Below are 12577 nucleotides of genomic sequence, written 5' to 3'. Positions count from 1 at the left end.
TAATTACCCTATAATTTATCACTCACAGATAATGCCCCTCATAGGCAGCTCGGTGTATAGGAAGATGCCCTGCTCGGTTGGGTACATTTCCGCTTCCTCCATATTCCAGCAGGAGGGAAATGCAGTCTGGATTGCCACCTCCTGCTGCCTCAAACAGCACCGATGCCCCATCATCCGCCAAAGCAAGCACGTCACCACCTGGCAGTATAAAGCATGTGGCATAATGATAACTGGATGGTATTGTTTAAACAATCCCCTTAAAAACAACCTGCTGTGGGGCTGGGCACGGTGGCTCACACCTGTAATCCCAGCACTTTGGGAGGCTGAGGCAGGTGGATCATGAGGTCAGGAGTTCGAGATCAGCCTGTCCAACATGGTGAAACCCTGTTTCTACTAAAAATACAAAAATTAGCTGGGCATGGTGGCGTGCACCTGTAATCCCAGCTACCCAGGAGGCTGAAGCAGGAGAATCGTTTGAGCCTGAGAGGTGGAGGTTGTGATGAGCCGAGATCATGCCACTGTGCTCCAGACTGGGCAACAGAGTGAGACTCCATCTCAAAAACAAAGAAAAAAACAAACAAGAAAGCCCCACAAAACCTGTTGTGTTCCTTTCTGGTTAGTACTTAAAAAGTATAGAATTAAGGGCCTCCATGTTTTCTATATTTTCAATAAACAGTCATGCATGCAGCATGGTTTGTTTTATTAGAAAATCTTTGGGCCAAAAATCATGAGAGAAACTAAGTCAATTTTCATGATAGGCAAATTCTTCTGAAAAAGGCTCATTAGACTTTTAAATTTAAAGACAGTAGTTTTTTATTTAAAATTTTTTTTAAATTTTTATTTATATTTATTTATTTATTTATTATTTATTTATTTTTTATTTTTTTGACGGAGTCTCACTCTGTCGACCAGGCTGGAGTGCAGTGGTGTGATCTCAGCTCACTGCAGCCTCTGCCTCCTGGGTTTAAGCAGTTCTTCTGCCTCAGCCTCCTGAGTAGCTGGGATTACAGGTGTGTGCCACCACAAGGTTTCACCATGTTGGCCAGGCTGGGTTTGAACTCTAGGCCTCAAGTAATCTACCCACCTTGGCCTTCCAAAATGCTGGGATTACAGGCACGAGCCATGGTATCCGGCCCCCTCTATTTTAACTTAACAAATACTTACAGTTAATAAAGTATTAACAAATACTTTATTGCCCTCTATGTGCAATCAGTGTGTGTGACCCTAAGAAGAATAAGTGTGACTACTCTAAGGAGCTTAGAGGGGAAATGAAACAAAATATCAGACAGCACAAACTGTATGATATTCCAGTGACATTGACATTAAGACAAGGAGACATGATATAGGGGACTGTGGCTCTGCTGCTTATGATGAGACCTGGGGGGCTAGCCATTTACTTCCATGCACCTCCATTTCCACATCTGTGAATGATTAATACAGCTTACTTCACAGGGCTTATTTGAAAATTAAGTGTGGTTGTATTGGGAGACCTCAAAAATGTTAGTCTTTTTCCCATAGGGAATCACTGGGGATCATGTGGTGCTAGAGTTCATTTGCAGATGAGGACGCTGAGGACCAGATATTTAAGGAACAAGGCTAGGGTCTCGCAGTGAGTAGTGGTTCAACCAGTTTAGGAGTTAGGTTTCCTTAACTCATGGTTCTGTAGTTGTATAAAGCACCTGGAGGGTTTAAGAAAGGGCAGTGTCACAATCTGTTGAGAATTAGGAAAGGATTTAGGGAGGAGGTGTCTCAAGAGATTGACTTTGAATTGTGCTGAAGAGATGAAGGCAATGACCTGACCCAAACCCAGAGAGAAGGAATGCAAGGTATGTTTGGGAATACTGCTAGTGTACTTTAACTGGAATGTAGGATACAAGATGGGAGCAGTGAGGGATAAACGTGGTAAAACAATTTGAGATGATGCAATAGGGATTATTTTTTGGATAGCTGACACTATTCTAGCTGCCCTATAGGGAGAGGATCCAAGTTGCAGTATGTACTGTGATTCTCTGATGGGAGACTAGAAACCCAGAAAATGGTTAGAAAGTATTTGCACTGGTCCGGGGAGGATTGAGGGACCTAATCAGGATGGCAGATGGATTGCAACGAGAGGACAAGAGAAACGCTACAAGAATTTGCAACTGATTGGATTTAGGAAAGCAGGTGATGGAGGAATTAGAGATAAACACAATCTTTCGATCCTGTTGAGAGAAATTATTACATTAGAAGAGTGGAAAAACAGGAGGAATTCAGTTAAGGAGAAGATGAGCATGAGGCCCTGATGGGCCATCTATGTGCAGATTGAACTCTCTCTCGAGACAATCAGGACTGGGCTTGTAAATGTGCAGGTCACAATATATAGGGCTTAGCTGAGTTGTAGAGTAAGGGTCTACTGAGGGACCAGGTGGGAAAACCTGATGCCAAGTTCCATTCAGCAGAGGAAGAAGAGCTCCCCTAATTACATTCAGGGGAGGAAGAGTGAGGAATGGAGAAAAGGAGAGTTCGACAGGCAGGACAAAAGTCAGGAAAGTGTAATTCCTTTTCACATACCTTTGTGGATTAGATGTTCTAACACATCACAGTGACCATACTCAGCAGCAACGCCTAATGGTGTGACTCCAAATCCATCTCTCAGGTGGACATTGCCTCCGTGTTTTAGCAGCAGAGCTATGATATCTTTTCGGCCTTGCTTGGCTGCTTCATGCATTGCTGACCATCGCTTGACACAGGGCTGGTCTAGGCTAGTGTTGTATTTGATCAGAGTCGATACCATGTCATAGGAGCCCTTTTTTACAGCTTGAAAATGATTGTTAAAAACAACAGTAAGTATATTAACACAAATACTTTAGGTGGTATTAAACTAATTACTGAATTTAGTATTGAAATAGATACTAGCTAGTAACATTTTTTCTACAATGAAAATAATGTATTTCTCATATCCCTTCTATTTCTCATATCCAAGTTTATATTTGTGAAATGTAAGTTTACAAGATGACACTACCTTTTCTTTAAGACCTGGAGGAGGGGTAAGAGTTTCACAGAAAATAACATGTATCACTAGGATAGGATGCTGTGTGCCCTCTCTCTAAATTTTAATTTCTTCACCAACAAAATGGAAATAACATTTGTTGTTGGGTGGTACAAATTAAATAATGTATGTAAAATTCTCAGTGTAGTACCTAGTATAAAACAGGAGCTCAGTAACTGACTATTATTATTATTATATCACTCCTAGGACCCAGGAACCTCATATGTAAATCATGTTCATCAGGTTTCCCCTATAGAAACAGGGTTTTTTCCCCTTGCCACAAAAGATAGCAGTAAGTATTGAATGAATTTCTCTTTCTTATTATATGTATTTTCTTTCTTTCTTTTTCTTTTTTCTTTCTTTCTTTCTTGCTTTCTTTTTTTCTTTCTCTTTTCTTTCTTTCTTTCCCTTCCTTCCTTCCTTCCTTCCTTCCTTCCTTCCTTCCTTCCTTCCTTCCTTCCTTCCTTCTTTTCTTTTTTTTTTTTGAGACAGAGTCTCGCTCCTTCACTCAGGCTGGAGTGCAATGGCACAATCTCAGCTCACTGCAACCTCCACCTCCTGGGTTCAAGCAATTCTCCTGCCTCAGCCTCCTGAGTAGCTGGAATTACAGGTGCATACCACCATGTCTGGCTAATTTTTGTATTTTTAGTAGAGACAGGGTTTCACCATGTTGGTCAGGCTGGTCTCAAACTCCTGACCTCGTGATCTGCCTGCCTTGGCCTCCCAAAGTGCTGGGATTACAGGCGTGAGCCACCGCACCCGGCCCTCTTTCTTATATTTTTAATGGGTGATTATCAATAAGATTGTTTAGAATCTACATAGGCCAGCTGTTCCCAGTGAGTGAAGTGACAGTTAATGTAGTACAATTAAGGAGGTTCACCAAATCAGTTGTCTCTCTCCCTCTCTGCTCGTCTCTAATGGCTGAAATTATACTGTTAAAAGGTTTTTCCCCTTTTGGATTATTAAGAGATTGTCCCCATTTAGATGTATACACTTCTAAAAATGTAACTTTCTTTTCCTTGTAAGTAAAATCTTATTAAAATACAGATTAGAATGAGTGCTGCCCCTACAAATGGAGATGTACACAGTTACATTCACTCATCATTCATTCACTCACTCATTTACTATTCAGTTAATATGGCTAGCTCTACTAAAGGCTCTGTGTTATGCACTGTGGACAACAGGAAGAAGATACAGATTTGGATCTCACTCGTAGAGTTTACGGCCTAGAGACGAAGCCTATGCTGCCTTCTATTTAAAGAGAGACTCAAAGTCTGGGCCTATAGTGGGAAACGTAGAAGAAGATGTGAGGCCACATGGAACATTCTGGGGTAACCAGGAGGCAGAACGCAGAAAGGATCTAAAGCCAAGGGAAGGAAAGCACCTCCCAATGTGGTAATGGGAGGATGAAGACGAACTTTGCCTACTTCATTTGGGAGCAGGCAAGCCATCCCTGCAGGAGATTCCAGTTTTTCTCCCTCTCCTTGTCTAAAGTAGAACCTGTTGACAAATGCCTCTCTCTGAATTGCCCAACTGTCACTGGCAGCTCTAATTACAGTGAATTACCTCATGCTAGCTGGTGTTACTGCAGAGCAAACATCAGGTAAGCTAAACAAACTAAGAGAAATGTGTGCTCATGGATCTTCTTGCTCTGATGGCAGTTTTTATAATTAGAGAAAAAATGTATTAAAATAATGAGACTCTTCCCTCATAATCTTTTTACCTTTTGTCTGACTCAGAAAACATATTGATTAAAATAGTTTCTCTTCATGAAAATAACTGCATAAATGGGACATCTTCAACTTAAGATAGTTTTTAAAAAATCAAAACTTCACTTCCAATTTAATTTTTTGAAATAAAGAATGTATTTCCCATAGAAATAATAATGTAAATGGTAGGAAACCCCTTCCAAGCTAACTCATGAAGACATTCTTAACCAATAAATGACTGAAATAAGGAAAACTCATAAAGCACAGTATTGGTGTAACATAAATGATTAAGTAAAATAATTTAAAAATGTCTTGTTTTACATATGGATATATATATGTTTACATATTATATATAATTTTTTTCTCTAGAACTTAAAATTCTAAAATTTAGAATTCTTTAGAATTTTTTTCAGAAATATTCAAATTCTTTATTAATTTTTAAAATGTATAGCTTCAATAGTAATGCTTAAAACTGACCTTAAGTTGAAGAGTTTAGGGAATTAGATTAAGAATTTTGCATAGATGATAGGCAAGGGTTATCTTGATTATCTTGACAAGGACTGGTGGATTAAAAGCGGAAATGGAGTGAAGAGGATGTGTATTGATTTGTGAGAAAGAAAATGTCTGAAGCAAAATGAACTGATCAGTGAATGGGGTAAGGCCATCAGGAATGGAGGGCAGTGGGACTGAAGCATCATGCCAGACGGTCCCTGAGCGTCCTCCTTACTCTGGGCTCCACTGGTCAGGATCAGCTTGTGCCTATCCAACTAGGGAAAGGTGACACCAACTCCAGGGGAGTGGGCAGAGAAGGAGTCCAAGTGCAAAAACCTTTAGTAAGTGTCAGATCATCACAAATCAGATATCTACCACTCAGCAAGTAACTATATGACTATAGTATATCCAAGTACCTTAAATAAGGAAGGGCCAGATGGCTGATAGGGAATAAGGGTCCTAGAGGGGCCAAAAGTGATTTTTTCCTTGGCCCTCTAAGGATATCTCATAAATACAGATAAGGATGATGGCATTAGGATAAGAAAAATTAACATGGCATTGTACAGACAAAAAGAAGAAATACTTTTTTCCCTCTTATCTCTCCTCTACAAGTTAAGGGATTCTGAAGAGCGAATCTCAAAGAAGACCATAGATTCAAGAACAAACTGAGGAAGCGCCATGAATAATCCATTTTCCTATAAAACCTAAGAAGACTTGGAATGGGTTCCACAACAAAGGTGCTGATTAAGGTAACCCAGGAAAAGTCCCTCTTCCCCAGATGTGTGGCTGATGAGGACATACATGAGCACCTCCAGGATATTAACTTCATGGAGACTTTAGTCCTCTCTCAACCTTACCACTTAGTTTCTAACATATGTTATTTCCTAATATTAATTCTATTTCAATTCTGATAACTCAGTGATAGAGTTCCTTTCCTACACTTTAGATATTGCTAGCACAGAGAATGGAACCAACATGGAACTTTGAAATGCATGTACATGTTTACTGCTCTGTTGTAGGCCTTAAGCATTAAAGAAAAATTTAAATGAAGCCAAAAGAAAACAAGGAGTGATAATCACGGCTTAGTTGTCCTTTAAGAAATAAGTGGATTGAAACTAGCAGGTGGAGAATAATTCTCTATTTGCAAAGTGAAGCAGTATACAAGTCTGGAAATGTGTTCTTTTTGTGCAGAAATTCAAGGTGATCTATAGAAACAACACAGATGTTGTTGCAAATACTCTGTGGCATATTCTGGCCTTTAAAAAATAACATAGGTCACGGGCTGGACACAGTGGCTCACGCCTGTAATCCCATCATTTTGGGAGGCCGAGGAGGGCGGATCACGAGGTCAGGAGATCAAGACTATCCTAGCTAACATGGTGAAACCCCATCTCTACTAAAAATACAAAAAATTAGCCAGGCATGGTGGCGGGCGCCTGTAGTCCCAGCTACTTGGGAGGCTGAGGCAGGAGAATGGTGTGAACCCGGGAGGCAAAGCTTTGAGATCGTGCCACTGCACTCCAGCCTGGGCGACAGAGCAAGACTCTGTCTCAAAAAAAAAAAAAAAATATATATATATATATATGTGTGTGTGTGTGCGTGCATGTGTGTCACATTACTAGTGGCGAATCAACACCCACAGATACATATTCTGTTTAATGTCTGTAGAGCCTGCTCAGGAAAAGAGTTCTGGTTTATTTATGAAAAGTGTCACATGACTGTGATTTAAAGGCAGGCTAAAATGTATGCAGAGACTATGATTGGTTCCTCAGTATTTATGCTTCCCCTCTTCCTTTTAGCCACACAGGCCCCAAGTATTTAGCTGGCCACAGACCATCCAGGTAGACACTAAATGTCCTGGCCTCCCTTGCCCCAAGGTGTGGTGGCATTGTGACAAAATCTGAACTAATGGGACATGAGTGGAAAGGCCATGTGCACTGTCCTGGTCATCTTTTTAAATTGAAGATGGTTGCCTAGGGCTTCCTCTTTCATCCTTCCTGCTGCCTGGAAAATGGTGACATTGGGAGCAACCTTGGAAACACACTGTAATGTTGATACAGCCACCCTCACAACCCTGGGCCATTCTGCCATGTGTGAGAGAGAAATGACTTCTTTCTCTTTAAGTCATTCTTGTTTATTTGTTTGCTTTGTGGATGTGTCTTTGTTTTTTGTTACAGAAGCTTCGTCTGTATTCTAACTATATGGATTAGGTTGTTTTTCCCGTCTTGTCTGAATTTGTGAAGGCTGAAAGTTCTGACATGGGGCAAGAGTAGGCAAGAAGGGGCTGGGAGCGGTGGCTCACGCCTGTAATCTCAGCACTTTGGGAGGCCGAGGCGGGCTGATCACGAGGTCAGGAGATCGAGACCATCCTGGCTAACATGGTGAAACCCCGTCTCTGCTAAAAATACAAATCATTAGCCGGGCGTGGTGGTGGGCACCTGTAGTCCCAGCTACTCTGGAGGCTGAGGCAAGAGAATGGCGTGAACCCGGGAGGCGGAGCTTGCAGTGAGCCGAGATCGCGCCACTGCACTCCAGCCTGGGCGACAGAGCGAGACTCCGTCTCAGAAAAAAAAAAGAGTAGGCAAGAAAGAACCAGGCCAAAATGACACCACGCTGTGGTGACCCTCTTCACTGAGCAAGCTGTATAGGGGCAGAACACCTGCCGTTCCCCTATACAACCCTCAAGGCAATCCCCAAGAGCAAGGCTCTTTGAAGGCTTCACAGATTTACTGCTTTTTTATTCTCCTAATTTAATTTAAGTGTATGCTTTATTATAGCACTTATAACACTAATTTTCCATTTAAATCACATCTAACTCTCCTCCTAGACTCTGAAAGGAGGAAGATTAGTCCATTCATCTTTATATCCACACTACCTAGGACAGCCTCTGGCTTAATGTGACTTCCTTTTTTTTTTTGAGACGGCATATCTCTCTGTCATCCGGGCTGGAGTGCAGTGGTGCAATCTCGGCTCCCTGCAACCTCCACCTCCCGGGTTCAAGCGATTCTCCTGCCTCAGCCTCCCGAGTAGCTGGGATTACAGGTGCCTGCCACTACACCCAGCTAATTTTTGTTTTTGTATTTTTAGTAGAGATGGGGTTTCACCATGCTGGCCAGGCTGGTCTCAAACTCCTGACCTTGTGATTCGCCCACCTCGGGTTCCCAAACTGCTGGGATTACAGGCATGAGCCACTGCGCCTGGCCAATGTGACTTCTTAATACATGTTTTTTGCATTGATACTGTTGAATCAATGCCATCAAATACAAATATTTTACTAATGTTCATGATTTATCCAAGTTTGCTTAACAATATTCAGGTTTTCTTAATATTCAGGTTGTTTAAAATTTTTTTAAGTGATTCCTCTGTGAACAGGAGCTGTGATGGTTCTTAACTAGCTATGACCTTTAACGTCTTACTCTGTGATTGCTGGTAAATAATCTTATGTCCTTTCCTCCCTCTCCTCCTGCTCCTGCTCCTCTTCCCTTTCCTCCTCCTGCCACACAGACAACTTCATAATGGCTCCTCCCTCTTGAGCATCTATTAATGTGAGAGCTTTTATATATTTTTTTCTCTAATTTTTCATCACAATTCTGCATGGTAGGTGTTGTATTTCCATTTTATACTTGAGAAAACTGAGGCCCATGATTGCAATTCACAGCTAAGATTTAAACCCAGTGATCTCACGTGCCAACACCAAATTCTTACTCCACCACCCTATGTCCCTAAGAGGAAGGAAATGTTATCTCTGGGTCATTTGGAGTTAATCTTATCACTCTCTGCTTTCACAAACAGACTTGCCCATTCTTATTGTTCAGCAAATAGCAGGATATACAAGACAGAGCTGGTAAATGTCACCTTCAGGTTTCCCATTCTTCCCTTGTGTCACAGTGTACCCCTCATAGGTGCCATGCTCTGCATCCGTGTGCTCAGAATCTGCTGGCCCCCCTTCCTTCCAGCTTCTCCTGATCAGTCTGATGTGAACTTGATGTCTCCCTTTGGAATCCCTTTCCACCTTTTGCTTCTGGCTACATATTGCACATGCAACCCTCCTTACAACTGGATCCTACCTAGAGAATATTCCTTTAAAATTGCTATCTCTGGCTTCAAAAAACTAATTCAGATCCCTCCTGGTTAGTTGCAGTCTCTACAACTGGATACTGAAGGATATAGCCATCTTTCATATTTGACATCCTTGTGGGATAGGAAAACGAAATCACAGGACAGAAGATGTGGGAGTTAGGCAAGTAGCTCAGGGAATGGAAGCAGCTGAGACCACAATTTTAGCCATTATACGGTGGTTTCCAATAAATACTTATTATTTGTTTCAAAGTATAAAAGTTCTAGAAAAAAAGATCATTTACCAATCAGAAGGGGGGTCTCTCCTTTGTCATTTTTTGTGTTGGGCCACACTCCCTTTTCCAATAAAGTTCTTACATTTTCCACCAGACCAGCTTTGACTGCCAAAGTCAAGGGTGTTTCTCCATCACAGGTCTTGAATTCCCAAAGTGCCTTATAGGATGCTGTGACATGAAAGCATTATGTTGAAAAGTTGAAAATACTCACTTATAGGATATCACACAAATCAGAGCAACCCCTATATTATATATATCAGATTGAACAAAGTCAATTGATGAAAATGAAAAGACTTTGACAAAAGTTTACCAAATGACAGTGGGGATAAAGTAGATGCACATGGACTTGCTAATCAAATTGACAGCTAGAAAACCAAAATCTGTTTCTAGCTGCTTTTTGAAAATGGCATGCTAAGTCTCATTTCTTGATACGTTACAAAAACAATGCTTCAATCCTTCATATTATAATTTATATTTTAACTGAAATTGTTTTTTGTGAAATGAAACCTGTGAATGTGGGAATGAGAATGTATTTGAATGTAGGTATCATTGTGTCAAACTGATCATTAACATCATCTATATCTGTCTGTCTAGCTGTCTAGTTTTCTAGATGGCTGGCTAATAATCAAGTATGTATCTCCCAGAACATAGAGCTGTCATGCAACAGTGGAAGTTGAATGATAGGGCACTCTCAAAAGTGTTCTGTAAGATGCTGAGATGTGAAGACACTGTGTTAGAACATAAAAGTTACTGTTAATATTTAACAGTGGCTTGATTTGCCACAATATTTCTTAATGCTTACATTATGAAAACAATCAATGTAATGTAAAGACGAATATTGTCATACTCCCTGTTGTACTATATAAGAATCTTTTGGAAACTGTTAACTCAAGAGATAGTTCAAAATGAAAAATTTTAAATTGACTTCCAAAAGAAAAGAGTGTTATATATGACTCAATTCATGATATATAGAAACTTTTATCACTTTTATGTGATAACCACACCTTTCCACCAACCTGTGTCTCATTCATAGGTAAAAGGATGCAAAAGGTAAACCCCAAATGTCAAAAAAAGTCCTAATTTTTGTACTCTGAGTTTAAAATGCAGGTGCTGCCTTTTTCAAATTCCAAATAATATTTTAATCTGCCTTTTCTTTCTGCTAGTTATGTTCACTGAAAACACTTATAACATCAACATATTAACATTCTTGCTCTGGTTTGGTCAAACACGCTTTATGTTCTCTTACCATCCAGAACAATCTCAAGTATTTGTTGAATGGGTTGAACAACAGCTTCATGCAATGGAAACCATCCTTTTTCATCAGCTTCATCCATTGCATATTTACATTTTACATACTCCTGGAGCTCATGAATGTGACCTAAATTAAACACATGGACTGATGACTAATCTCTGTTTTTGCAAGGTGGAATCTCCAGTCCATCCCACTGTAGATAGTACACCCATTTACCTTGTTTTATGGCCTCCACAAGTTTTCTGTTTTGAGCACTTAGGGATACAAATCTATGAGATAAAGAAAAATCATATTTATACTAGATACTAGTGATATATTTCAAGGAACCAAACATTTTAATTTATATTGCATTTTTAAACTTAATTTTAATAATCAAGATCCAAAGGAGATGCATACAATTGATTTTATCTCCTTAAAAAGTAAATGTATGGGAGTCAGACACAGAGTATATTTATGATGCATTGATCTAAGAATATTAGTGAAGATGGCAAAATAGAAGATTACAATGCTCTCTCTGAGATAGCTCAAAGCAATACAAAAGGCGTAAACAATTACAGTCAGAGTCAGAGGAGCTAGGTTCAATTCCTAGCCTGATTTTGTGATTCTGGGGAGGCCAATTAGCCTTTCTGGATGTGGGTTCTTCATCTGCAAAATGATGGAATTAATAGAAAGATCTCTAGGGCTTTTTCTAATTTTAAAAACTCTATGCTCAAAAAATGTTTATTGCTTTGAACTTAATAAATGCTAATAAGATACTTACCTGGGAGCTTATGGTCTAAACTACATATGCGAGTTTTAAATCAACTGTTCCACAAGTGGAAATAGGCAGAGCATTTACTAAACAAACTCCCAACCACTGGCCCAGCAGGTCATGATTTAAACCCTCATGGAAGTTTTCTGGTGTGTGTGTTTGTTAAGTGGAAAGAAGGAATTCCATAACAAATTTACTTAGCTCTGTTAAGCAGAAACATCTGCTAGCATACCAGGGTTGTGAATGCCTTCCAGGGAGCTCTAAAGTTCTAAAGCTTGTTGGAGATAAGGGAGAAATTCCAGACCAGAAATTTCAATGTACTACATCTATTTTTTCAAAGCTCAAAAGCAACAATTTTTAAACACTGGATCTCTTCAAAAGTACGACTAAATTCCAGAATACAAGATTTTAAACACTACAACAAAAAGTAAAGGTAAACTAGTTTATTTCTGTCAGACGTATAATGTGTTTTTTTAAGAAAGAAATTTACTTTTGCAGTTTTAGACTCAATAAATCCTACCTACATAATACATCACTTTTAGGTGTATTTCAATTTATAAGTTCTTGTCATTTGGATAGTAGATAATCAAACAGGTGGTAGTGTGTATATTACTTTGTCATATAAAAGCCCACAACTCTTCTCTCATTCATTAACTAATGGGCTACGTGGCTTAGCATTATTCTTCGTATTTTAAACATACAACGGTGGAATATGTTACCTATAAAGGGTTAGCTGAATCAGTAGCCGAATGAGCTCTAGAGTGTACAGACCTCTGTATACCAACCTGTCTGTATATTTGTTGTATAAACTGTACTTGCAAATATGTTCAAATTACTCATTGCCCTTTTTGAATCTCTATTAATTTAGAAAATAGGCAATTCTATACAACCAAATTCATCTAGGAATTTTCCACATAGGGTTTTTCCTGTTTTCCACATGAGGTGAGGATTTGTGGAAGATCAGATTGCTAAAACTTATGAGCAGTGGCCCTT

The 12577-nt window shown here is 39.7% G+C and overlaps 1 protein-coding gene across 3 annotated transcripts in view; it reads right to left on the bottom strand.

Annotated features, from left to right (window-relative positions):
• Nucleotides 1-12577, bottom strand: part of ASB15 (ankyrin repeat and SOCS box containing 15) — a 77108-nt gene that overhangs the window by 12779 nt on the left and 51752 nt on the right. For all 3 annotated transcript variants that reach the window (XM_055283845.2, XM_063642182.1, XM_055283846.2), the window contains 5 exons: nucleotides 11050-11102; nucleotides 10828-10959; nucleotides 9591-9749; nucleotides 2551-2796; nucleotides 27-198 (listed from right to left, as the gene is read on the bottom strand). In XM_055283845.2, the coding sequence (XP_055139820.1) occupies nucleotides 27-198; nucleotides 2551-2796; nucleotides 9591-9749; nucleotides 10828-10959; nucleotides 11050-11102 (762 nt within the window). The remainder of the gene's footprint in view (nucleotides 1-26; nucleotides 199-2550; nucleotides 2797-9590; nucleotides 9750-10827; nucleotides 10960-11049; nucleotides 11103-12577) is intronic.

Source organism: Symphalangus syndactylus, chromosome 6 (genome assembly GCF_028878055.3).
Source record: "Symphalangus syndactylus isolate Jambi chromosome 6, NHGRI_mSymSyn1-v2.1_pri, whole genome shotgun sequence".
In the NCBI taxonomy this organism is placed as follows: Eukaryota; Metazoa; Chordata; class Mammalia; order Primates; family Hylobatidae; genus Symphalangus; species Symphalangus syndactylus.
Note: the sequence above shows the minus strand (reverse complement) of the source record. Positions and strands in the feature narration are given on the sequence as shown.